The following is a 27,944-nucleotide window of genomic DNA, read 5'->3' as shown; positions in this document are numbered from 1 at the left end:
ATTAGACAATATTTTGCTGACTGTATAATTGTATCTTAAGGACGGTAGGCAGCTGACTCAAGATTTTAATATTCTTCATATTCTTTGTAGTGGTCAGTCCAGACTGATGAAAATGTATCTTTTCCTATGTTTAAATTGATTTTTATCTTCTAATAGGCATTTTTACCTTAATAAAGCCATTTTTCTAAAAGTTCAAAAAAGTGACATTTAGATGCATTTATTTACACACAGTTAAGAACATGAATGTGTTTAACCTGTAATTACAAATGCATGAATAATGTTTTGATATATCAAACATAAAACGTTGAATACAGTTTTTTAAAATTATTTAAATAATGAAAATAAACTTTAAAACGTGAAATTGTTCAAACCGCCAGCTGGTAGCAGCAAGTCTCTGTTAATATAAGTGAGTCATTGCGATTAAACCACTGGTTCATTCAGGAATGAAAAGCTTATCATGTTGTCGGCGGGACAGTGACGGAGCCAACCTCCAGCATAGACACATCTCCTACACTGCTCACTGTGCAGTGACACCCTGAAAGATACTGAGCACTTCAATATACAGATTTAACGATTAACTATTATTACACTGGAGGCGTGGGTTGTGGTTCAAATTCTTCTAGCAGAAACAACTGAGTTAAGCAATCTTCTTGCAAATACCGGCTCTTGGAAAATACATTTTAGCATCACGAAAATAGAAGACAGATTTAGCAAACATTCTTGAATATAAAATATTTTTGCAGAAAATACATTTCCAAAATCCTGTCCATACATAAAATGTAGGTAGGCCTATACCTTTTATGTCAAATGAAAAAAAATACTACCTCAATAAGATGTGAGTGCAACTGGAATTATGAATATAAAAGCAGAATAGTAACTGAGTATAGGCTATGCATAATAATGTAGTATTAATATGTATATAATGTAATAAAAGAATGAGTCATAATGAATATACTTTATGAATGAATATGAAAAAAGAACATAACCATATTGGAAATTTTGATAAACCGTATACATAAACAACAATACAATTTTACAGTGAGCTCCATGGTTATCAGTTCTGTAGCATTCAAATATTTACTGAAATACAAACATATAACTTCAGTTATAATAACTTTTATTGACCTAGAAAATTTAAATGTCTCTCTAGTGATCAACATTTATTTATTTGTTTTTTGTTTTGTTTTTTGGCAATGGATGATTACACACTGCCTGAAAAAAAATAAAAATACAAAATGTGTTCATTATAAGATTAATCATAATGCCAGATTGTTTCTGGTTTCATTTACACTCATAATAGCATTTTTTTATTAATAATAATAATTATTAAAACAAAATAAATAGTTACAAAACCTTTATCATAATTGAAATATTGTATACTCAGATGTGTGTGTTTGTGCATGAAACGGCCAACTGCGTTTCTGTGGCCAACAACATCAGTTTACTTAATCTCAGTTTTTCATTTTACATTTAACTAATGAAATTCAAAACATCCATCAGTTGTTGTCCATCAGTCTCAAAAAAACAACAATCAAGCAGAAAAAAAGCCAAATAACAAAAATATTAAATTTTCACATGTATATTCTAATGACTCTTTTGAAAATGAAAAACTTAAAAACATCATGTGTTTGGAAGAGTTGAGTTAACAGAAGGCACTCTAAAGTACATTGAGGAATTTGGGTCACAGTGTTTTTCTTCGTATGAAAACTCATCTTAGCTGCTGTTAGAAAAACTTTCATTCCAGGTTTTAAAACTGCAAACAGTTCAATATATTGTTCAGAAGAGAGGAAGTTTTAACATATTACCAATGTTAGCTGCAGAATGTCTTTGTAAACTGCCATAAACACAGCTTGTGCCAACAAATGCCTTTTTTTTTCAATATCAGTTTTTGGAAAAAAGAATGATGAAAGCTCACCTGGCAGAAGAAAAATGATTAGAAGTTTCAGAAGAGTCATCTCTTGAGGTTGAATGTGACAAACCATCAGAGTCCCTATTTCTTATAGACAGCTGTTGTGAGAAGGAATATTTCTGAACTCACTCACTTCCTTCTGCTCTAAACGATGTCCAGATGTGGGAGCTTGTTTAACCAGTTGTGCTCCACACTGCAATTGGTTCAGTGCAATAGTAATAAATTAAGACTGTGCCCTGAATGTGGCTTCTGTTTAAATAAAATAAAATGGTTTTCAATGTTACATTTATAACAAAGTATATATATTTTTAATACATCTTAAACACAAAGATTTACTTCAAATGTGACTACCTAGATTTGTTACAATACAAGCACCACAGGACCATTGAATCTTTTTTAAAGGCATTTAATTGGATTCAACAACTTCCAGAGAGTTTAAGAAAAGTAGAAAAATGAAGGAACAAGACCAGAAATTATAATAAATGATAATTCTCTCAAAACATATATTAACATTGAGAGCTCTGCAGACAGTTGTGTTTGTTTGTAGTTGTTCTGTGCTTGAGCTGCAGCATCTGGTCTTCATATCTGTGAAAATCAAACAAGATTCATCAGAGCTGGTTGCAAAATACCAGATTAGTTCATCTTGAGAAAACAAGTTATAGAAAATACATTTAGAGACAATTTAAAATATATTTTAGGCATTTTCTTTCTTCCTAATGCTCCAGTAATTAATCCCATTATGGTTGTAGATGATGGTAAAAGATTATTATGTATTATGTAAGTATTATGTATTCATTTTATTGATGGCCATAACAAGTGATGCAACGAAACATAATTATATTTACTAGAAATAATTAATTGTAAAATTAGTCAATATTAATAATATCCTTTGTTTTTTGCAACTTTTTGATTGTGTATTCCTATTATAGTAATGTGCACTAGAGAACATATCGTCGGAAATACAGAGCAAGTTTTACACAGCATTTTACACAATTTTACACAGCACACAGTGACATATGACTTGCAAAGTGATATACTGTATCAGCTTTGGAAATAAGATTTAAAGATAATCAGATGTGACATTTCAAACAATGTCAAAAAAAAGCTGATTCCAGTGCTTAAATTCAAAACAGAAAATTAAATCCAAACAGAAAAAAAACTAATCGGCGGATGCTGATCATTTGAAAAATACTGAAATATTGGCTTTGGTGATATATATTGAATCACTGATTATTCAAATGTGTATTTTGCAGGGATTAAAACTAGCCAATTGATGGTGATGATGATTTTACAGATCTCTAAATTCATGGCAATTGATAGCTTTATCTTGAAGGAACATGAACACCAAATGCAGATTAAAGCAATGAATGTTAATTTCATGCACTTGTGTGCAACGGAATATTTCATTGCCAACAAATGAATATGACACAAATGAGGAAGCATGCACGGCTGTATCAGTCCTCTCTTCTACATCAGGCAAACCAGGGTTCATTATATGTCAGCTACAGAGTTTACAGAGAAATTAGTTTATACTGAGCAAGCCATTCACAGTGTATTTTAAATGATCTGGGTGTGATGTTTTTGTTGCTGTCTGAACCATGTGACATCAACATAAGACACATGAAAGTGATGCTGAATCATTCATGAGGTGTTACTGGAACACACACCTGCTGTAAGAGGCACATAGCAGACGCTTGCATTCAGCCAACAAAATTGACGATCACTAGATGCAGAACAGTGTGAGCAAAAAGGAAATCAGCGAACGCTCTCTCAGGAGACACGGTCAGGAAATCTCTTTTATTCTGAGGGTTGATCTGGATGCGAAGACAGACTGAAGATAGAAGAAAAGCCAAATATTATTAACATATATTCATATCAACATATATTATGAATATTAGGTGAAGTTAAAGTGGTTAAAGATTAGAGAATATTGGATGCTATTATTATCTTTCTGATAACCAGATTTACGCACATTTGTATTTTTTAAATTGTTTTATGTCTGCTTATGACAAATAAAGAAAACTTTGCATATTTATAATTATAATAGAAAGAAAGTGTATATACATATATATTTATACAGTACATTAAATGTCATACATTGTGTATACCAAAATCTTAAATATACAAATATAAATACAGTATAAATAAAACACCAACAACATTATTATTTGCCTTTGAAGGCCCAAGAAGCCCTTACAGACAATATGAATGGAGTTTGGGAAATGGAAAATATGTAAGTTTGACAAGTATACTACCACTGAAACAAAACAAATTTTGGTTCTTGTCATATATGATTAAGTAAGTGTTAATACCAGCCAGAATGAAGCATCCCACACACGAGATGAATCCAGATAAGAAGCTGTTGAAGGGAAAGGTTCCCACTAGTACACAGTACAGGAACTGGAACACTCCGGTCAGCAGAATATACAGCAGATACGCGTCGATCATCTTCAGCTTGTTCGGTGTGCTGCTCCTGTACTCCTCCACAAAACGCGATATGACTGAAAACACTGAATTAGACATGGTTTCTGCAGGAACAGTGCACAGAAACCCTGGAAATCAAGCAGCGCGGAAATGAATGACGTGTAAGAGAGAGACAGGTGTGCGTCCTCTAAACATTCCCCCCGTTGGAACGGCAAGTGAACTTTAGTTCCGCGGTGCTTGCAAAGAAATTAAACTAATCCTAGCCAAACATCACAATTTTCTCCCAGAATAATTTTCCAAATACACTCAGAACAACCAGAGACAACTGTGAAACAAATGAAGTATTGGTTTTTAATTCTCAAATTAATAATGTATTCAGATATTTTTCCCCTAAAATTCCACAATAAAAAAAGATTAATCCATATCACCTTATTAGTACACTGAAGGTTTGAAACGTCGATGTTTCGTTATAAACATGTTCACAAATTAAAATAAGTCCCGTTTCATAACATTTCACCCAATTGTTTTATTTCTGTGGCGCGGCTCCTTTAAGGGCGCTGACGTCAGTGTTACAAAACAGAAACACAACTTAAAGAGACGCTCTGTGTGTGACAGTTCCGGTAACGAATATAAACATGACAGTCTGTTCTTGTGGATCTTTCCTGTATTATGTTTCATACTAATGTCTCCTGCAAACGCCGCGATGCAAGACGAGACTGACGCCGAGTGAGTAACGAACCGTATTTAGATATACAATCATAATACACTCTTAAGATGCGAGTCGATTGTGTATCATAAGTTTCCTATTATTATAAAACATGTTATACATATGTTAAACCTGTAACTCTTTCAGAATCCCTGCACTGAGTCATTAAAATAAAGGAATAGATTTATTCATACTTGGTCTGTCATGATTTGTTCAGGGTGATCTCATAACGTTATGCAAAGTCATGCTGAGCTGTTACATCACTGTGGTTATGGGTGGGTTTTTGAACTAAATAGCACATACAATAATTTACAACTTAACTTTTCTGTGTTATTATTCGTTATCGGAGTGTTCATTTTTAAATTTAAAATTTAAATGTTGATTTAAATGCAAATGGCAATTTCCATTCAAATGACTTAAAATACAGTTCATAAATAAAATGTTGTAATAGAGATGCTACCAACATAATTGACATCTTAACTGTTTTGTCTTATTTCTCATTTCAGTGTTTTTTTTTTTAATTTAAGACTAACATTTTCATTTGAAAGATTAATTGTACCTTTTATTCATATCATGTATAGTACGGAATATAAATTAAAAATATTTTAGAATAAAGTCACACTCCTAAAATATTCTAAATTTACATCTCAGCTTTTCTTTCTTACTATTGTTTATATAATTAAGACTAAAATGTATTAAATGCAAATGCCAACTTCCAAATACATGGTGTACTGTACATTACCTACCATAAATAAAAATGTGTTTTATAATAAAGTGATTCTCCTCAACTTACATTTTCTGTCTTATTAGAGTATTCATTTTTAAATTTAAGACTAAAATGTATTTTTTAGTGTTGATGTTAACTTTATTTTACACAGAGTATGGGACAGACCATATATATATATATATATATATATATATATATATATATATATACATTTTATAATAACGCGATGCTCCTAACATTACTTAACTCTTTATTTAAAACGCTATATTTCCTTTGTGTGCTTGCATATGAATTATGCCCTCAAAGCATTATTAATACTGGTTTTATTGCCAGCAGGTGACAGGCTTGTACTGTGTATAAAGGCAGATGACATAACGCTGTTAGTACACAGACCGATGACATGGACAGTTCATAGTCCTTCCTACTGCTCTCATCCATTCAATGACTTTAGATTTTTCTCTTTTTCTTCAGACAGACCTCTGGGTACTGGTCTTGGTGGCCCTCTTGGAGACCAACATCCATGTCGTTATTGAAAAGTGCCGAATCTAAAATTCTTGCCTGTAAGATCCTCACTGTCACCTTTTAATATTTTGAAATTTTGTCCAGTCATAATATCATAATATCCTATTCTATTATGTGGTTACACTTTAATTTAAGGTGTCCTTCCTTGTTACATTATACATGCACTTACTTATTATAATAACAATAAATTATGCATAATTACATGCAAGTAACTCTAATCCTAATCCTAACTATTGTACATTCATGTAGTTAATTAATAATACTCAGTACTTAAATGTATAATTAAACTGTAAACACCTTAAAGGGGTCATATGATGCTTTTTAAAGATCATTATTTAGTATTTTTGGTGTAAAAAAATATGTTGACATGCTTTAATGTTCAAAAAACACATTATTTTTCAATTACATTATTGCAGGTCCTCTATGCCCCGCCTCCCTTAAACGTTTAGTTTCCTACAAAGTCCCTCCTGACAAGCACAGTCTGCTCTGATTGGCCAATTAACCCAGTGAATTGTGATTGGCCAAACACCGCAAGCACTCAGCGGAAATGGATTGTCCCATTCCATAATCACAAGCTTCATCTTTCAAAATAAATGTAAAGACAATTAATAATGTTTTTAGTCAAGCCCGAAAGAGGAACAGAGTGGTTTGACACACATTGATGAAGCTTGTATGTGTTTGCATTAAACAAACCACAGACGGTTAAGACAGCTGACTCCACTGTGTGACCATGTCTCTCTCTCTCTCACTCACTCTCTCTCTCTCTCTCTCTCTCTCTCACACACACACATATACACGCGAGCGCAAAACTCTGCATTTGAACAGTCTATTGCAAAAACTTAAACTAATAACAAACACACTTACAGTAGCTGATTCAGAAGTGTCAGATTGTCGTAGCAAAGTCAGAATCACCTCCTTTCCTAGGTTCTTAAAGATTCTTAAATGCATCTACTTTCAGAAGCCAAATAAATTGCTTTTGTTTTCGCCTAGATACTGAAACCATGCCTTCTTTCTTTGCATGAACATCTGGGTAGCATTATGCAAATATATCCACATAGTGATGTAGACATTTGGGGGCGTTAGAACGAGCCTTTTTGGGGGAGTGTGGTTGACTTAACTTTTATAAAGAATATATCTTTGGATTTGAGACTTTAGTCTTTGTAACTTTACAGATCTTCTTCATGCACCAAGAGCTTGTAAGATTCAAAAGAGAAAGGAAATATTGAAATCACATTATATGACCCTGTTAAAATAAATAATAACCGTATTTTATTCATAATATTATATTTCTTGAGATAAAATTTTATTAAATTAATTTTTTATTCCAAAATATTCTGTCCATTCTGCCTGTTGTTCAGGTCTCCAGAATGACGTGTGGTCCAGATTTGTGACGTTGTCAAATCAAAACAGAATATGGACCCTTAAAGTCACCAACAAATCATCCCACAAACACAAAGACCAAGGTAGAGTTTCTATTCCTCTTCTACAGTGGCTGTAAAAGTATTTTGCACAGTTGGATATTGTCTGACCCAGACCGTGTCCCTGTCTCTTGATAGCTGCTAAAACGCCCCTGGTGATGGTCCACGGGTTTGGAGGGGGCGTCGGTCTCTGGATCCGTAACCTGGACACTTTAAGTTGCTCTCGACCCGTCTACGCCTTTGACCTGCTGGGCTTCGGTCGCAGCTCTCGCCCCTCGTTCCCGTCTGATGCCTCATTGGCTGAGGAGCAGTTTATTACTTCCATTGAGCAGTGGAGACAATCTCTGGGACTGGAGCGCATGATCCTATTGGGCCACAGCCTGGGTGGTTACCTAGCAACATCCTATACAATCCAATATCCAGAAAGGTAAAAAAAGCTTATAAATTAAGTACAATAAATTGCGATGGTGTATAATTAATTTGATAATTTTGGTGTATATGTGTAGGCTACATCATTATATTGTTCCTTGCATTACGTTTGTACGTTGTATAGGGATCGGTTTGTTGAGTTGATATTTATTTATTTCTATGTGTAACTCTGTGTTGTCACACTGTTTCTGCCTTATCTTGGCCAGGTCGCAGTTGTAAATGAGAACTTGTTCTCAACTGATTTTACCTGGTTAAATAAAGATTAAATAAAATAAAATAAAATAAATAAAATAATAACAGCTGTCATTTGCTGAGCTATATTTAATTTAAAATCCAAAATGAAAAAAAAAAAAAAAAATTATCATGGAACACAAAAGATGTTTGGTAAAATATTTACTAATCATTTTTTTTGATTGCAATAAAATATTTAAATGTTTATGTCATGCATTATCAAATTTTGTTTAAAAATAGCAGCTTTTGGTAGTCTGAGCACATAATGAGTCAGAAAGCTTCAAAAGGATGTTTTGGCAAAAGTAAACCAACATATGAAAGCAAAATGTGAATGCAAAACAAAACATACAACAGATAAAATATAAATATGTAAAAAAAAAAAAAAAGTGGTTTCTGAATTGCTTATGTTACTCTGTTGGTTGAAAATGTTTGCTAAATGTTAATGAAATACATAAATATATATAAAACAACATAAAATCAAAAACACAAAAATCTGAGTCATTTTAAAGGAATATTGTACAAGCACACTGTGAAAAAAAAAATCATCAAATTAATTCTATAGGTTTTAAAATGTGAAACAGTAAATACAGTATATTGTTTAAAAAAAAAAACACAAAAGAATTTCTGACATCTTTTGTTTGTCAGCATTGTGGAGGATGTTCTAATTGTTAATATAATGAACTACAGTACATGACCTTGACAGTAGTTGTGTTCTGTGCACTAGAGTCAGTCACCTCATCCTGGTGGATGCTTGGGGATTCCCTGAGCGACCTCAGCCTCAGTTACAGGGGTCAGAAGGGTCAGAGGTTAAGAGGGTCTCGCCCCCTCGCTGGGTCAAAGCTCTGGTGTCATTGTTCAGCTTCTTCAACCCGCTGGCCGTCATCAGAGCAGCCGGACCCTGGGGTGAGTAGAAGGAGCATGATGACAGCCACTGCCTTACTGTCCACTCCCTAGCATCCTAACTGAAAAGTAATCTCATATTTTACTGATCTGGAGCAATTTTCATAAGCTTTGCTCCTCACATGAAGTGCACAGGACATGCAACAGCCTTCATCAGTAAAGCGAAGCTGCATTACTTCTGCTATAATGACAAGTCTGCTCATTTTAATCTTTTTATTTAAAAAACTATTAGTGTCAGTAAAGTAAAATCCTAAATAATAAATTCTATAATTCTAATAATGGAATGTTTTTCATGGCTCACACTTATTAACAATGAAAGTTTCTTCTACTTCTTTTTACTCAGGAATAGCATTTTCTACTTAAAATATTTGAGTTTTTTTGTGATGTGCAAAATGTATATAAATTAGATTCATTTTTTTTTTAAATAACCCAATTAATTTTAATAATAATTATTACATTTTCATTAAAAATGAATTTAAGAATGTCTTTGTCTTTACTAGGATGTTATTTCCAATTTTTATTTACATGCATCATTTTCCACCTGATATATTTAAGAGCATGTCAAAATTTTAGATAAATATTTAATATATATTGAGAACCACTACTCTATAATAATCACAAAATACATAACTACAAAAGTAGTGAAATATAAATCGTACATGGGATTATGCCTTAGACTTGAACAAAACTGGAACAAATCTTACAAGGTTTTGGGACACGAGCAAGTGAAGTTGATGTCCATAATCTGTTATTAAAGACATCATGTCACATGTGTTCATGCAGGTCCAGGGCTGGTAAACCGATTCCGTCCCGACTTCAAGAGGAAGTATGAGGATCTGTTTGATGACGACACCATGACGCAGTACATTTACCACTGTAACGCTCAGAACCCCAGGTACAGTACTTCTACACATGCATTCTCCTAAAGATGCAGAGCGACGTGTGCATATATATAATTATCTTTTCCTCTCAGTGGTGAGGTGGGCTTCAAAGCCATGTCTGAGTCTCTCGGCTGGGCTAAGAGGCCGATGGTTCAGCGTGTTCATCTGCTGCCCCCATCGATGCCCGTCAGCATGCTGTATGGCGCCCTGTCCTGGGTGGAGTCATCCACTGGAAACACAGTCGCTCAGATCAGAGGCAAAAGCCTCACCAGCATCACGGTGAGAATGACTGTGTTTGCACTGCAGAATTCACTATAGAGATTGGAAAATATTAAAAATGACTAAAAGTCTTTTCTCTGTACAGCTGATCGAAGATGCTTCCCATCACGTCTACGCCGACCAACCTGAAGAGTTCAACCGAGTGGTTGAGAGTATTTGTAATACTGTAGACTAAATAAGATGCACATTGGTTTGTAGTTGTGGGCATTTGTTTTTTTGAAAGGTCTGTCCTGGGTTTGTGGGATCAGGTCGATGGAAACATTTAAAGGCAAAGCTGTTCTCAGACCTTGTCATGTCATATTCTGATTTTACTATTTGTGGCCTTTACTGTGGAAATGCTCTGTGATTGTACTGCATGATTTACTGGAAGCTGGTTGTATTTGTATTTTCTAACCTATATTTCATTCAGATTTCTTTACAATCATGGACTGAGAAAATCATCCTTCTTGTTTAACCTGTGTAATGAATGCACTGACAATCTTTGGACAGTCATATTGACTAAAAGATGAGAGGTTTAATTATCCATTTAGCATTTTAAAGGATTGTCTGTTTTTATAACGAGCATATCTTAATACACTGCTGTACCTTTAATAAGATGTGTCTGCATAGACTTATATACTATACTTCTGCAGTGGCCATTTTTGTTTTTTTATGTATATATTTATAAACGCATATACATAGTTTTATTACATTATATATTATTATCATATAGTATTTTAACTATCCCTTTTAATGTTGTTTATCATGACAATCTTTAAAAATGAACAAGTTTTGTGAATCCCGAAGCTTATACAATTGCCAGAAGTAAAACTGCACCACGGTTACGTGACTTTAATTTTTTCCATGAAAGGTTGAGTTAGAAATAAACGAGTTTGCAAGAGCGTGATCACACAAATGAGGCTGTAAAAAAGGACTTGTAAGTAGAAGAGTCAACCTCAACAGTCGTACTATTGCTCATTAAGCCACTTGTTAGAATAAAAGCTTAAGTTAAAAATAAATCAAGAGAGGTGCATGACGTTGATAAGAATAAACATGATCGTGAGCTTGTCTTATCAGACCCTAGTGTTGAAATGCTAAATCATTTCTGTTTGGGACCAATAAAATAGTAATCCATGCAGAACCCGACTTTGTTTTTGAGAGCTGTTCTCATTCCTCTTGTGATTACAATTAAGTAACACTTAGATCCAGCATTTTCCTTTCGAGGAGATCATGCAAATGATAGAAATAATTAGGTGCATACTGAATATAAAGTACAACTCCTACTATTGTTAAAATGGCATGAAACGGTGCGTCGTATGCAACAATAAATGTTTCAAACACTATACCTATCTAGTAGCATTGTTACATCACAAATGTTTTTAATCCAATTTTGTGCTAACATTTCAATTTAATCTATATAAAATGGTTCAATAATAATAAAAAAGAAAAAAAAAACTGACCATGTTTCTGACTTGTTCATATAGAAATGGAAAGTATCAAATGCATTTCAGATTGAGACACCACATATCTGCCTTGTGTGTGTGTGTGTGTGTATTTATTTTATTTTTTGTGCACTGCACATCTTGACAGAATATATTAGGAGATTCAGGACAGGTAAATACAGAAAATACACAGCCCATAGATTCCATAATGCTAAAATAGTATAAATAGTACGCTGCTATGCATTACCATTGATTTTAACATTATTATTTATTTATTTAAACCACACCAAGAAACAAGTTAGAGCAGGTGTGCAATGCAGAAAAGGGAAAGAATTTATGAATATATTATTTATATATACTCATCACTGTGTTATCCATGAATGAATGAATTTGTGGAAAACAATCTGAAAAAGAGGGTTATTTCTTGAAGAAATAACCATATGGCTCAATGTAAACACTTTATATGTGCAGTTACTGATGATGCTAATAGTGTGAGTGAATTCACTGGCTCTCGTGAACGTCGATGTCGGCCACGCCGTGCACCACGCCGAGCTGTCTGCAGTCCAGAGACGCCACCAGCTTCCTCTTGCCTGCTATCAAGGGGACGAAGTGCTCCGTCACCGTCAGATTGGCATGTTTGCCCACATCACTGAGAAAACAGAGAAAGAGAAGACATGGAAGAGAGAGATTAATGCAAACATTCACAATACAATAAAAAAACTACTTCAAAGAGTCATGAGCAAAGATCTGAACTGAGTGCAGGTCATTCGCATTTACTTTGACTTAAAGCATTGGTTTTATAATTATTGTAGTACACTATTATAGTGTTTATTCATATTTGGAATTAGCTTTTAGCTGTTTATTTCAGTTTGACACCAAAGCAACTTTTGTCATTTAAGATTTATTTCAATTTAAGTTTTTGAATATTAGGTATTTTAATTTTTAAATTGTATTTTATTTCAGCTTCATTCCGATTACCAGTGGATCCTGTCTGAATTTCAACCACAATTTAGACCCATATCTTAATTTTGTAGAAATCAATCAACTATTTATTATATTGTGCAACATTCAACAAAACTCTGCTTGTATTGTAATTGATTGGAAAAGGGAAATCATAGAGAGCACTTTAGCAGTTTGAAATAATCTTCTATAAAAATATCCTACAGGGACATTTTATCCAGTCCATAATCATAATAATCCTGTTGGGAACTTTGTTCTTTGGGATCTAGGTTTTATGTTTTGATCATGTAAGAAATTCCCATTAGGATCCTTCAGGATTGTTTCCAAATGGTAGAACTCCAAGAGGAATCCTGCACACATTCCGCTCAGGATAACTCTTACCCGACTTTGATGGGATGGAGGTCTCTCAGCCCGAGTCCTTCCACTCGGATGACCACATCACGCAGAGTACAAAGCAGAGGATTTGTGAATGTGATCTTCACGGACATCTCCTTGCCCACATATGCCTCTCCGATAGACTGCAACAAAAAAATGTAGGAGATTTACAAACCATCTCGGTTTTGACATGGAGCAAAACATTCAGCAAAACCAGAATTGTGTTCGAATGAACTGCACAGTGTTAAAAAGCAGCTGAGGATTCTGGGAGTCTCACCTCGATGTGGAGATCAGGTGTTCGGAGCCTAAAGCTGGTCTGATTGGCCAAAACCTGCTGGGTCTCAGTGACCCGTCCAGACAGAGTCAGCATGAGCGCGGCCTGGTCCACCAGCTGATCCTGATACTGTGTGTATGGCAGCACCCAGTCAAGAATCTTCTCTGGAGGACGTGAAATAGACACAAAGAGATCATCAGCGATGCTTATTATTTATTTACAGTAATAATAAAAATTTTACTTATTTTCAAAAGGTATATGTATAAAGGACAACTGATTATTTTGTTTATTAATATTTTATTAATTACTTGATTTTACTTTAAGTCATTTTAAGAAATAATTTACATTAATTTATTATTTTACTGAAAATAATGTCATAATAATAAAAAATACAAAGTATAAAGTACACAACAATAAAGGTTTGTAAAAAAGCTCATTGATTTTGCATGCTTAATTCAATTTATTTCAGATATTAATGCGTTTAAAGTGGTTTAAGTACAAAAAGGCCAAAAAATTTATAAATGAAAGTGACTAGTGTATATTTTATGTGTAAAGGCCTTGACAGTCTTTATTAACATATCGAGAAAATATTTAACATTTAAATCTATAATAAATGTATAAACGTATAAATATTTGTTATATTGCTAACAAATATTTAAGTAGAAAAGTAGTTTTTTCTAAATAAAAAAAAAAAAGAAAAATATATAGATTTTTCTATATAGTAATAAAGAATGGCTCTTTTTTATTTGTTTATTTATAATAAAAAAAAGTCAGACTTGTGAGATGAAAACTCAGAATTGAGAACTGCGAGATATAAACTCAGAAATCTGAGAGAAATGTAAAAATGCCCAGATGTAAAGTCTCAAATAAGAGTTTATAACTTGCCATTATGAAAATAAAAGGTCAAAACTTCAAGATATGAACTTAGAATTCGGAGGAAAAAAAAGGTAAAAGTTCAAAGATGTAAACAGATAGTGTGCTAGTACAGTGTGCACACTGTTACAGTGGTGCGAGTAGCGTGCTAGTACAATATGCACACTGTTACAGTGGTGCGAGTAGCGTGCTAGTACAGTATGCACACTGGTACAGTGGTGTGAGGAGCGTGCTAGTACAGTATGCACACTGGTACAGTGGTGTGAGTAGTGTGCTAGTACAGTGTGCACACTGGTACAGTGGTGTGTGTAGTGTGCTAGTACAGTGCGCACACTGGTACAGTGGTGTGTGTAGTGTGCTAGTACAGTGCGCACACTGGTACAGTGGTGTGAGTAGTGTGCTAGTACAGTGTGCACACTGGTACAGTGGTGTGTGTAGTGTGCTAGTACAGTGCGCACACTGGTACAGTGGTGTGAGTAGTGTGCTAGTACAGTGCCCACACTGTTACAGTGGTGTGAGTAGTGTGCTAGTACAGTGCGCACACTGGTACAGTGGTGTGTGTAGTGTGCTAGTACAGTGCGCACACTGGTACAGTAGTGCGAGTAGTGTGCTAGTACAGTGTGCACACTGTTACAGTAGTGCGAGTAGTGTGCTAGTACAGTGCGCACACTGTTACAGTAGTGCGAGTAGTGTGCTAGTACAGTGTGCACACTGTTACAGTAGTGCGAGTAGTGTGCTAGTACAGTGTGCACACTGTTACAGTAGTGCGAGTAGTGTGCTAGTACAGTGTGCACACTGTTACAGTAGTGCGAGTAGTGTGCTAGTACAGTGTGCACACTGTTACAGTAGTGCGAGTAGTGTGCTAGTACAGTGCGCACACTGTTACAGTGGTGTGAGTAGTGTGCTAGTACAGTGCGCACACTGTTACAGTGGTGTGAGTAGTGTGCTAGTACAGTGCACACACTGTTACAGTGGTGTGAGTAGCGTGCTAGTACATTGTGCACACTGGTACAGTGGTGTGAGTAGTGTGCTAGTACAGTGCCCACACTGTTACAGTGGTGTGAGTAGTGTGCTAGTACAGTGCGCACACTGGTACAGTGGTGTGTGTAGTGTGCTAGTACAGTGCGCACACTGGTACAGTAGTGCGAGTAGTGTGCTAGTACAGTGTGCACACTGTTACAGTAGTGCGAGTAGTGTGCTAGTACAGTGTGCACACTGTTACAGTAGTGCGAGTAGTGTGCTAGTACAGTGTGCACACTGTTACAGTAGTGCGAGTAGTGTGCTAGTACAGTGTGCACACTGTTACAGTAGTGCGAGTAGTGTGCTAGTACAGTGTGCACACTGTTACAGTAGTGCGAGTAGTGTGCTAGTACAGTGTGCACACTGTTACAGTAGTGCGAGTAGTGTGCTAGTACAGTGTGCACACTGTTACAGTAGTGCGAGTAGTGTGCTAGGTGTGCACACTGTTACAGTAGTGCGAGTAGTGTGCTTGTACAGTGTGCACACTGGTACAGTAGTGCGAGTAGTGTGCTTGTACAGTGCGCACACTGTTACAGTGGTGTGAGTAGTGTGCTTGTACAGTGCGCACACTGTTACAGTGGTGTGAGTAGTGTGCTAGTACAGTGCGCACACTGTTACAGTGGTGTGAGTAGTGTGCTAGTACAGTGCGCACACTGTTACAGTGGTGTGAGTAGCGTGCTAGTACAGTGCACACACTGTTACAGTGGTGTGAGTAGCGTGCTAGTACATTGTGCACACTGGTACAGTAGTGTGAGTAGTGTGCTAGTACAGTGTGCACACTGGTACAGTAGTGTGAGTAGTGTGCTAGTACAGTGCGCACACTGTTACAGTGGTGTGAGTAGTGTGCTTGTACAGTGCGCACACTGTTACAGTGGTGTGAGTAGTGTGCTAGTACAGTGCGCACACTGTTACAGTGGTGTGAGTAGTGTGCTAGTACAGTGCGCACACTGGTACAGTAGTGTGAGTAGTGTGCTAGTACAGTGCGCACACTGGTACAGTAGTGTGAGTAGTGTGCTAGTACAGTGTGCACACTGGTACAGTAGTGTGAGTAGTGTGCTAGTACAGTGTGCACACTGGTACAGTGGTGTGTGTAGTGTGCTAGTACAGTGTGCGCACACTGGTACAGTAGTGTGAGTAGTGTGCTAGTACAGTGTGCACACTGTTACAGTGGTGTGAGTAGTGTGCTAGTACAGTGTGCACACTGGTACAGTGGTGTGAGTAGTGTGCTAGTACAGTGTGCACACTGGTAAAGTAGTGTGAGTAGTGTGCTAGTATGCCAGTCCGAACAAACCCAAGCTCACCTTCCTGTGGGTTCAGCTCCACATTAAGCGTCTCCTTCTTGACGGTGTCCTTCAGCACGCCGGTGTAGTACATGACCGCCACCTGGCTGTAGAGGGTGGTTCTGCGCGGCTGAGAGCTGCTGTTCTTCACCACGATCTTCAGCTGAGCGTCTCCTCCCATGCGTGGACCTTCTCCCTCCATCTTCACCTCCACCTGCACATCCTCAGCAATGGGACTGGAGTAGACGTTGGGTTTAGAGCCGTAGCGACAGGCGGTTTCCACTGCGATACGCTCCTCTTCCGAGCCTGATGTGACACATTAAAAAAGATAATTATACTGTATGTATCCTACATATTTCAAAATGTTTTCTTTTGTGTTGAGCAGAATAAAGAAACACGTAAAGGTTTGAGGGTGAGCAAACATTGAGAGAATTTTGAGATTTGGGTGTTCTGTCCCTTTAAGTCTATTTTCTTATTGGTTTTTATTTTGTGTAGCTGAGTAACTGAGACGATGCTGATCTTGTTTCCCGTGGGTGGAACTCGGTGAAGTTTAAACTACCCATTCAGAGATAATGACAGGTATTTTGGTGAAAAGGCTGAGTGATTACGGCAGAGGAATGTTAAGCCATTTATAGCCAGTTTAAACAGATATTGTGTGCTCTTGGCTGCGTCTGTCCTGGCATTAGAAAACAATTCTGCTCGGTGTTGCTCTGGTAAGACAGAATCAACTAAGAACATGAATTTAACTCCTGATTGTATGGATGAATCTCACAAAGAAAGGTTATATTGCTCCCTAAAAAATTTAATAAAAAATTAATAAATTAATAAAAAATAAAAATTAAATAAATGTAAATTTGTTTTTCAAAAAATTTATCATATGTATGATAATGTTTATTAAAATAAAAATTGTTATTACAAATACATTAAAATAATTTATATAAAAAAAGTATGAACATTAATAATTAAAGTTGGATGCTTTGTTTTATATAAAAAAATAAAATACAAATAAATCTTTATATCAAATCAATGTTTTTAGTAGTAATATGACATTTCTTCACAGTTTTTTGTAAGATTCAATCATATTACAATCTATTTCTTTTTCTCCTGGCATTTGGATCTAATAAAGTTTTCTCTGGGAAACTACACTAGTTCCCATATGAGTGTTCTCATGATTTTAATAGCATGTGATGTCATCATTATATATACATTGGGCCTGTTGTATTATTCAATATTTAATCAGGGCTTCTTCTTTGACAGCTATAGTCTATGCTTCCTGTGTTTCAGGTTGGTACAGGCAAAACGAGATACTGAGACTGATGTCTGATACGTGTTTCTCACCTTCAGGATATTTGTAAAGGTGTGTGATGTCGACACGTTTGTCCGAGCCCACAGCTTTAGTGCTGATGCAGTGGCCGACTGCTTTCTTGTCACTGTGGATCTGCTTGAAGGTGCCATCCAGGTTCCTCTGCCAGTAGATCTTATCACTGTTCACCTGCAGCAGAAAAAGTACAAGGTTTCAACAGAAACTCTTTAAAGAGACAAGACTGTCAAGATATATACAGGCTTCAGGCAGCATGTCAGGACCGGCCTGTTCTGAAGCACATTCACATTTAACAGCATCCACTTCTGCACTGTGAAGTACTCCGAGTAAAACAGCACATTTAATGAGAAACATGAGAGCAGGGCGATTCTATCCATTACGAATATAATATAAAAAAAAAAAAAAATAAATAAAAAACACAACAACACGTAAGAACAGATGATGTCCAGTGTTGATTGTTACCTCATACTATTAAAAATCATTTTGGGTTATCAAATACAGCCGAAATATAATATATAAATACAGTATAAGATGAGAATTAAGCAACCTTAATGTTGTCTTGACTTGTCTACGTAACTGAAACAAAGCAAGTTTAAGCTGCAGTACAAAAAAAATAAAATAAAAACTAAAACTGAAATAAAACACAAATTACTGAAACTAAAAGTAGAACATACAAATTAAAGCCAATCTAAAATCTTTAAAAAATATATTATAATATTAGTATATAAATAATACTCAAATATAATATTTATCATATAAGAAATACATAAATGCTCAAATATGGTGAAATCATCCAAAAAGGAAAGCAAGTGCAAATTATCATATTCTAATGCAATATATTTATAATTATATAATTAATGAAGAAAACATGCCCAGATGAATTGTGTACAACTGCACAAATATAAAATTATAGTATTTTCTGGAAAAACATAAATTTGTTTACATTAAGTTAACATGAAAATAAGTCACAGCGTGTCAAAATTGCATGTCATATTTCAGAAATGATGTAAAACAGCTGTAAATAAAACTAAAACTAAACCTTTAAAAATATTATAAACACTATAAATGTGTATTTTAATTCTTACTGCATAAAAAAAAGTCCCAGAATAGAACAGAACAGGAATTATCTAGAAATAAAATACACATTATAAATACCAAGTCTAAATGTATTTCTTATATTAATTACAGATTTGAATATCAGTCTCTTTGGAATATAAGTTTCAGTATGTTTCATATTATTAAAAAAATAAAACTGATTATATTCCGAAAAATATAATGGTTAAAAAAAAAAAAAAAAAAACCTGGTACCTATTTTCTAAAATAATTTGCAATGAATGTCCACTTTGACATTTGATCTAACATGGACTTTTCTAGACAGAAAGGATGTGAATGCATCTTCTATGGCTGTTCATATAAAGATAATTTGACGTGTCTAGACTCACCTCAGCAAAGACGAAAGGGGTGTCAAATTTAAGGTAGACCTGTCCGGAGCGAATAGCGGCCAGTGACGCTGGGCCACAGCGGAACATCCCATAACTGGTCTCCTGAGGTGTGGAGTCCACGGCCTGCCAGCCACCCAAACCAGGAGGCAGATCCGGACGGGCCATCCAGCAGTCGTTCCACACATGGAAGTTCCTGCAAAAGAGAGGAAATCACAGTAATGATATACCACTACAACAGCAGTCTTGGACTTCTTTCAATGAAATGCTTTCATGAAAATGCACAAATCCTCACCATACAGAGTCCGAGTTGAGATGATTGATTGGTTCCATATTCTCATCTAAATACACATCTGTTGTCAAGGACACATCCGTGTCATGGGCAGACTGGAAATTAGTTACAGAACGGGTAGGAATACCTAAACATCTCAATACTGGGACAGATAGAGAAAGAGAGCATGAGTTTAGCCATTCTTGTAAATATTCAATATAATTATATACATTACTGTTCAAACTTTTGGGCTTTTGGAAGAAATTAATGCTTTTATTCTACAATGGTACTGCTCATTTTGACTTTAAGAGTAATACATTTAATTTCACCTAAATGTTCCTACTGAATATTCACTGAATTTTTGTTTGATTACAGTAAGTCTTCTTTACTGTGACTCTATAAACAGCAAAAAAGAAAAAGGTAATGGGATGGCCTACACTTCTGCTGTCCAATCACAGTCGCTCTCTTTTGTGTTTTTGGGCTTAATGATATTGTGTTGGCTGATGCGTCTTCAGAAATTTTGAAATGCTAGATACGTATAGCACTTATCGGTGACTTTTTTCACAGTTAATGCTTTAATGTTAGACTCTTAAAAATAAAAAGTTCCAAAAATCTAGAGCAAGAACATTTGAAAATCTAAAAGAACCTCTTTCCTCTTTAAAGAATGGAAAGATTCCAAGGAAGTTAAAGGTTCTTCATGGAACCATCAATGCCAAAAAAGAACTTTGTTTTCTAGAGTCTATATTCCTACAGCTGGAATCCAGAATCACTAACCCTAAGCTTTCCTGCCGTACACAATGCCAAACGGAGGCTGTTATCTGTTCACACACACCTGTGGTTGTGACCCCAGAAAACACCCAGCACTGGCCGTATTTGACGGGCGTTCCTCTTTCTCTGTGGTACTGCCTGAGGATTTCAACACTTCCGCTCCAGGCCATGGGAGACGTCCCGCCAGCGTAATTCCCAGACCAGTTTCCCTCCAGAACACCAAGGTCATCCGGAGAATTGATCTAGAAGGGACAGATAAATTCACTAAGGGCTTCCGAGGTCGCAGCAGTATAATCAAGCACTCTTCACAGATCTGTTCCAGCTGTGTTGCTGGATGTGGTGGCACTCACCATGGCAGAAATGACTCGGACCACACTGACAGGATCTCCTCTTCCCGAGGGAGGAACCTCGCTGTTATCCAGCACAAACAGACAGGCCTCCAGAATTCCTTCATCAAACTTGATATGGAGAGACAGAGAGAGAGAGAGAGAGAGGTTAAAAATTCTGGTTGCAAAGTTGCCACATATTTTTGCTATTTTGTAAGCACAGTAAATCACTTTTTTTTTCCAAGCCAGTCTACAATTATGGCATAATTGATTCCAGATTTACCGTAAATGCCACATATAAACAAAATGAACTGTGGTTTGGTGAGATGACTTTTCCTGTCTAAGTGGGCAGTTCTTATGAGAATAATAAAAAAAATGCAGACACTTTTATTCAAAGCGACTTACAAATGAGAACAATGGAAGCAGTCAAAATCAGCATGTGGTGTTTAAAAAAAATAGAATTAATGTTAAAACTTAAATATTGTTTTTGATCTTGAAATTAAGCTGAAAAATTAAATATTTCATGAAAAACTAAAATCAGAAATTAAGAATTAGTAATGTTGCACCCCCAACTAACTGAAATACAAACGTTTTAGTCGAACTAGAATTACTAATAAAAAAAATAAAACAAAAGGAACATTATTATTCTATTCAAGTGAAATAAATTACTAAATGTAACAATGAAAACACTATTTATGTGTGTGTTTTAATTGTTAAAACAATATGAAAATAACACTGACCAATATAAGTATGTGGTGTAGATACAGAAAAATAACAATTACATTTTCTTAAAAATTTACCTTCATTTTCAGGTAAAATAAATATTGCTGTTAAATTATCAGTTCGCTGATCACTAGTAGTTTTTGTAAAACATTGTTTTATATCGGTGTTCTTTTTTGTATAAGGTAAGACGTTCTCACAAGGATTTTTCACTAGCATGTTTTTCCCAGAAAGTGTTTTATTCTGCTTTATTCTTAGTGCATTATTTATCTTCGCACCTGGCCGAAGTTCCACGTACGAGCTCCAATCTGCTTCTCAGTGCCATAGTAGATTCTACCAGTGTCATTTAAGACGTACTCCTTCAGCTCTTCCTCCCCCTCCATGTACACCGTGTCATCTGAAGAGAGAGAGAGAGACCATGAGCAGACAGTTACAGGATTTAATACAGTGGTTTTGGTCATTTTAAATTACAGTGCAATCTCTGTGCTGATGAAACTGCAAACTTTGGCAATAAACAGCATAAAATATATTCTTAAGGTAAGACAATTTGTGATTTCTATAACTTTCAGCTTTCAAACAAGTGGAAAGAGGACTTCTGAAATAAACATTTAAGTGTTTATTTTACTGCATTTTATCTATTTGCATCTGTTGATTTCAATTTTTCATTGAATCATCCGAAGGAGTTCAAACAGCTGATGTTTTAGCATTAGTTTGAAGATAAAACATCTTGATCGATTAGTTTCTTACAAACATGCAGCTTTTCATTAAAGTCGTTCATTGTTGAGTGCTGTGGATTATTGTGATGTTTTTATCAGCTTTTTAGACTCTCATTCTGACGGCACCCATTCACTGCAGAGGAACCATTGGTGAGCAACTGATGCAGTGCTAAATTTCTCAAAATCTGATGAAGAAACAAACTCATCTACATCTTGGATTGCATCAGGATGAGTACATTTTCAGTAAATGTAAATTTTTGAGTAATATATCCTTTAAAGTATTCTAGAACTTTATTAGTCTTACCTTCACACCAGGGATTGAAGAGCATGTAAATGTCTTTGTCGTGGTCATGCATGGTAGTTTCGCCCGTCTTCAGATTTTGCGTTGTGATGGTCAGCTTGTACTTCCCGATAACAGCAGTGACGGGGGAGTTGACAGAAAGCCTCACCCTGTTGACCTTCTGCTCCACGATCTTTGCCTCCCAGCGTTCATCCTGGAGCTCGTCCACCAGCGGTACGATGATGTGTGTCTTCTTCGACACCTGCGGGAGCGACCCTGCATGAAGACATCAAACATATGGTTTAAGAAGGGGCTAAACTGGCCTTGAGAAGAATGTGACGAATTCGGTTCCAAGTTTTGATTCTCCTGAAAAATGATTACACAAGGGAGGAATACAGCCAAATCATTTCCAGACACAACTATCCTGAAATCAGGGTTATTATATATCCCTAAAAATAAAGCCTAAATATGTACAGTTAACTCGAAATATAAAAAAATATATATAAAAAAAACGTATTTCAAACATACATTACATTAACCATACTTCATTTCATCTAATTGCCAAGGTAACATTTTAGATTAAGAATTTAATTTAAAATACTAAAGAAACTGAAACTAAATCTAAAGTAAATCAATTCAATTGATATCAAATATACAGACAAACAGATCACACAACAAATTATGAAACTTAAAAACATCTGAAAATCTGTACACATGGCTTGAGAAGAAAAGTCAAGTTGCTTTTTAATTAAACGTAATAATAATTTCTGTTTTTTTGGATTAAACATCCTGTTTCAATCTGAAATTTGGAGGTACTTAATTTGTCTGGACAGAAATTCATATTTGATACTGGCATAAAAACTTAAACAGTATAGTGTACGTACACTTACTGTACATATCTACGGCACACAAGGAACACACACTGTATGTAAACTGTTTACTGTGGTAAGATGTTGTGAATCTAATCACATCAGTTAGTTTGAGCAATTGAGTTGTCACAATGGAAATTTGCTGTTCATTAACATGTTTTTTAATATTACATTCTTTTATTAATTTATTTTATATTCTATTCCTGCATTAATTTGCTCTCATTTGTGCGCCCATGGGCGTCCTGGTCTAAAAAAAAAAAAAAAAAAAAAAAAAAAGAGGCGTGTTGCCAAATTCCATCGTGTAAATAGCAAATCCGTCATGACACGAGCGCAACTGGCTCTTAAAGGGAATGGAAGATGAGACTCTGATTGGTTTATTGCACGTTATGCCCCGAAAAACACCCATTACTCATTAAGAGAATAGGGACAACCCGTTTAGACCAAGCTCCCGGGCGCAAAAGTGGATTTGGAGTGGATTTTTTTAGTTATAATCAATTGAAAAAGTCTAGATTTATACCAGTGTACTTGAGGATAGTTCCTGAGATTTAACTTCTTGCTCACCTGTATTCATTTCCAGGTGAAGTTTATCTGTGTTTGGGTTGAAAGGTCGTGAGAGGCCGAGCTCTATTTGAAAAGTCTGGCCTCTGCGGATGATGAGCTGGTCACTGTTGTATTGATCCGTGTGATGCTCCGTCTTGTTCCGATCAGATTTCTCACTCAGCAGATCCACAGAGCGCACTGCTAGAGTCAACTCTGATGAGAAAGAAAGAAGAAAAAGATTTGAGTTTGAAGAACTTCAACTGAAGTGTATGAAAAGAAGTCTCAAATCTCATCCTCAGACCGAGCTCCTCACCGTCCAGCTCTGTATCTCCGTTGAGAGTCGGTCTTTCTTTCTCTACGTCCCCGGCAGCCACACCATCCACATCACCGCTCACATCATACAGGTTACTCAGTCTCCGGTAGAGACATAGACAATCTCTCTGAAACCTGTACCGACATTGGCACTCTCTCCTCACGATGGACATGGTGTTTTCACCATGAAAACGGCCGACAGTGGCGTTATCTCGGATTGATAGTCTTTGTCCTGGCATCCTGCAAAACATCATACAAAATAATTAGATGGAAAAGAGTGTAAAGATTTGGAATCCGCACGCAGACAATAAATGTTTAGCAATTCATTCATTGATGATGATTAAGTGCTGAAGCAAACGCAAAGAGAACACAAATGTGATTTTAAAACTAAGATTCATGATGAAGGACAATCAAAGAAATAAAGAATTTGTTACTTTATAAAAAAAATTTAAACTGATGTTTGTTTGATTGGCCTTAACATTTTATAGGAAAGAGCATTGTAGAAGTATAGGCTAGTATTTAGAAATGATACTAATATTTTAATTGGATTAGAATTCCAATCCAAACATAGCATAACGCTTTCTCCCTTGTTACATAATCAAAAAGTTCAGCAGCATGAACGCTACCATGGAGAGAAAAATTCCCCATACACCGATAATCATGAAATGCTTTGAAAGGCTGGTTATGGCTCACATGAAGGATATAATTGATGTCAATGTGGACCCTCATCAATACGCTTACAAGGAGAACAAGTCTGCATCGGATGCAGTTTCATCAGTTATCCCCTCTGCTCTTACCCATCTGGAGAATAGGGATTCCTATGTCAGGCTGCTCTTCCTGGACTTTAGTTCAGCCTTTAATACTATTGTTCCACAAACTCTAGTTAATAAATTGCTCCTATTTGGACTTAAGCCATCACTTTGTAACTGGGTTTATGATTTTTTAACGAACAGGCCACAGACAGTCAAAGTCCATGGCATTTCATCTTCTTCCATCATCCTTAACACCGGTTCCCCCCAGGGATGTGTACTGAGCCCCCTGCTGTATACGCTTTTAACATATGACTGCTCGGCTAAATATCCAGGCAGTCATATTGTGAAGTTTGCTGATGACACGGCTGTTGTGGGATTGATATCCCATGACGATAAGTCTTTGTACAGACAGGAGGTGGAAGAACTCGAGGACTGGTGCAGAGCAAACAACCTCTGCATTAATGTGGGGAAGACGAAGGAAATTGTCGTGGACTTTAGAAGAAGCTACACCCCCTCTCCCCTGTTCATTGGTGGTTCAGCTGTGGAAATGGTCTCAAACATCAAGTATCTTGGAATATACATTTCCAATGATTTAACATGGATCATCAACACAGCCAGCATTATAAAAAAGGCTCAACAACGCCTTTATTTTCTTAGGAGGTTGAAGCAACATTTTTAAATGTTGTAGGTTATTAAATTATGTTTTAATTATTTTATGTATACTGTGTGTTAACTATCTTTTTTACGCTGCTGGTCCGGAGTACGTATTTCGTTCTTATGTGGCAACATGTATAGAATGACAATAAAAAGACCTGACCTGATCTGCGTTTCTACACAGCGTTGTTAAAGTAATTGCCTATTTGGACATGAGCCGTACACTTTGGCATGCTGTTTATTTCCCCGCATTGCTTCCGCTGACAGATGTGCCCCAGATTGCCATTAAAATATATGTCATTAATTATTCAAAAATGATCAGTGATCACTAGCACTTTGGTACAGAAAATACTGAATGAAAAGGAACAGAAATGCTGACGTTGCATGTGGATTCGTTCCCAGTGACACTGAATAAACAGTCAAAATGAGAACCATGCGTTTCCTCCAAATGGCCTTGCGTTCTCCTCGATCTTCTCAACTTGTTTTCTTCTGTTTTCTCAAGACTTTTCTCACAATCACCAAATTCCATTTGTGAGACGTATTCCTTTCAACTTAACATAAACCAGACATTCCTCTGCAGCACCTTCTCAACAGGGAGTAAAACAAATGAACAGCAAATTGAGACTTTTTAAATATTCTTCTCATCAGATTTTCCTCTTCAGGCCCCAATAATCTCACTTTTAAACTTCTCAAACAGTGCTCAGATTTGCTGAGATACAAACACCTGCAATACAAATCTAAAGATTTCAATATAAACTAGATGATCTGGTATTCATTTTAAAACTCCCCTGCAATCACATTCTGTATTAGTCTCTCTATATCTGACACACCGTTTCAGGTCTTGAGGTCTCTACTAATGAGCTGATGAGATGAATCATGATAGTGTGATAGATTAGAGAGACAGAACATGTGCAGTGCTGGTGGAGCTCGCAGGGCCGAGAATACATGGATGTAATAAATCAACAAAACATAACTGGGAGCTTTTTTTAAGTCTTTAGCTATAAAAAGAGGCCAATTACTCAAAGCATGTTACTGATCAGTTATCCTCTTATTTAAATGTATTGTAACAATTTCATCCATTTTGCTGACTTCCATCATCTTTTGGCTCTCAATTAGTTTGTTTTTAAACACATCAGCTAGCATGTTTGGTTATGTTTACCTTTCGGTTAAAAAAAATATAGTCACCCCACTGCAGGCACTACATTTCCACCAAAGTCTGTGTCCCTTTCATCAGTGTTAATTGCACTCAGCTGTCTCCACTTTCATCGTTTTCACCTGTCTATATAAACCGGTCTGTTTCGATCTATTCCATGGAGTCCTTGTTTTCCGTCACCCGGCTTTCTTGTGTTTTTCGGACTGCTCTCTTATTATTGATTTTTGGATTACCCTATTAAAACACTGCAATTGGATCTCTCGTTTCGTGTGTGCATTCGTAACAATCATGCAGTCAGTATCCAGCTTTAAATGTGCTTCTTGCCAAAGGATAAGAAATTATTCTAATGCAAAAAAAGCTTTAGCTTTTATTATGCAACGTATATGCTTAAGGCATATCGAACAAATACATAATTACAGAATAACTGTGGATTGTAAACGTGGTTTTCGTTTCTAAGTACTCCAAATACAGCGACACTAAAAGTGTTTACTTTTTATGTGGCATCACGCAGAAACCGTTAGTTTTTATAATCATGGACGATAATCTTCAGAACATTAAAACTTGGAAAAACTTCCCAAGAATTCAGCGCATTACAGACACAATTCTTCACAGAACAAACAGCGAGAGTAACACAAGAACGAATAAAAAGTTTAGACTTACTTTTTAGTTTTCCTCACGATATTCTTAGAATGTTCTTCAGATATACGTATGAGTTTCAAGACTGCACGCGAACAAGCTCGCAGCAAGTAGAAACGACACTGGTCAAGTCCCGCCATCACGCGAGGTTTATAAGGCCCCCAATTCACCAAGTTGGCCTAATTGATGACATCATCGGGAACCGAGAACAAGAACCGGTTCTGTTTTTTAAAAAGAACCGGAACCGTGAGCAATTTCTAAGTTTCGGTTCCGAAAACGTTCCTGCGCGACACGTGACCAAGCGCTGTGAGTAGCCTTGCGCAAATGTTTCGATGACTAGGCGTTTCCCGTAAAGGATGTCACAAACTCTTTAACAACTGTTTCTCACAAACAACTGCCGAACACGTTCCCCTCGACTGTAGCGCACTCGCGCCTTTGATAACTGCACGTCGTTTTGTCTGACTGTACATGCAGCACCTGCCGTCACTAAATTACATTATATTTGTCCCATATTGTCATTAATATAGCTACATACTGACTTCAACTTGCACCACTAAA

General features: G+C 36.1%; 3 protein-coding genes across 6 annotated transcripts; 1 reads left to right on the top strand and 2 right to left on the bottom strand.

The window, feature by feature from the left end:
• Positions 1 to 2,299: 2,299 nt before the first annotated feature.
• LOC132096033 (dolichyl-diphosphooligosaccharide--protein glycosyltransferase subunit dad1-like) lies at positions 2,300 to 4,533 on the bottom strand. The gene is made up of 3 exons (XM_059501149.1): positions 4,222 to 4,533; positions 3,577 to 3,740; positions 2,300 to 2,494 (listed from the first exon to the last, which is right to left on the bottom strand). The coding sequence occupies exons 1-2, from the start codon at positions 4,430 to 4,432 to the stop codon at positions 3,610 to 3,612; spliced, it is 342 nt and encodes a 113-aa protein (XP_059357132.1). The 5' UTR covers positions 4,433 to 4,533; the 3' UTR covers positions 2,300 to 2,494; positions 3,577 to 3,609.
• Positions 4,534 to 4,902: 369 nt separating this feature from the next.
• Positions 4,903 to 11,142, top strand: LOC132096032 ((Lyso)-N-acylphosphatidylethanolamine lipase-like). Of its 3 annotated transcripts, none has more exons than XM_059501147.1 (9): positions 4,951 to 5,059; positions 6,103 to 6,145; positions 6,238 to 6,326; positions 7,647 to 7,751; positions 7,845 to 8,133; positions 9,091 to 9,269; positions 10,050 to 10,161; positions 10,240 to 10,426; positions 10,512 to 11,142. In XM_059501147.1, the coding sequence occupies exons 3-9, from the start codon at positions 6,287 to 6,289 to the stop codon at positions 10,599 to 10,601; spliced, it is 1,002 nt and encodes a 333-aa protein (XP_059357130.1). In that variant the 5' UTR covers positions 4,951 to 5,059; positions 6,103 to 6,145; positions 6,238 to 6,286; the 3' UTR covers positions 10,602 to 11,142. The 3 variants fall into 3 exon arrangements, with proteins under 3 accessions (XP_059357129.1, XP_059357130.1, XP_059357131.1); XM_059501148.1 differs by having other exon boundaries at positions 6,100 to 6,145; XM_059501146.1 differs by lacking the exon at positions 6,103 to 6,145 and having other exon boundaries at positions 4,903 to 5,059.
• Positions 11,143 to 12,255: 1,113 nt separating this feature from the next.
• On the bottom strand, positions 12,256 to 27,541 carry LOC132096031 (protein-glutamine gamma-glutamyltransferase K-like). Of its 2 annotated transcripts, XM_059501145.1 has the most exons (15): positions 27,411 to 27,541; positions 24,250 to 24,431; positions 24,193 to 24,219; positions 23,901 to 24,092; positions 22,495 to 22,746; positions 21,753 to 21,871; positions 20,779 to 20,886; positions 20,493 to 20,670; positions 19,685 to 19,823; positions 19,393 to 19,585; positions 17,968 to 18,121; positions 16,651 to 16,935; positions 13,460 to 13,620; positions 13,189 to 13,325; positions 12,256 to 12,496 (listed from the first exon to the last, which is right to left on the bottom strand). In XM_059501145.1, the coding sequence occupies exons 1-15, from the start codon at positions 27,524 to 27,526 to the stop codon at positions 12,349 to 12,351; spliced, it is 2,391 nt and encodes a 796-aa protein (XP_059357128.1). In that variant the 5' UTR covers positions 27,527 to 27,541; the 3' UTR covers positions 12,256 to 12,348. The 2 variants fall into 2 exon arrangements, with proteins under 2 accessions (XP_059357128.1, XP_059357127.1); XM_059501144.1 differs by having other exon boundaries at positions 24,193 to 24,431.
• Between the last annotated feature and the right edge of the window lie 403 nt (positions 27,542 to 27,944).

The sequence above is a fragment of the Carassius carassius genome, chromosome 20 (genome assembly GCF_963082965.1).
Source record: "Carassius carassius chromosome 20, fCarCar2.1, whole genome shotgun sequence".
Classification (NCBI taxonomy): Eukaryota; Metazoa; Chordata; class Actinopteri; order Cypriniformes; family Cyprinidae; genus Carassius; species Carassius carassius.
Note: the sequence above shows the minus strand (reverse complement) of the source record. Positions and strands in the feature narration are given on the sequence as shown.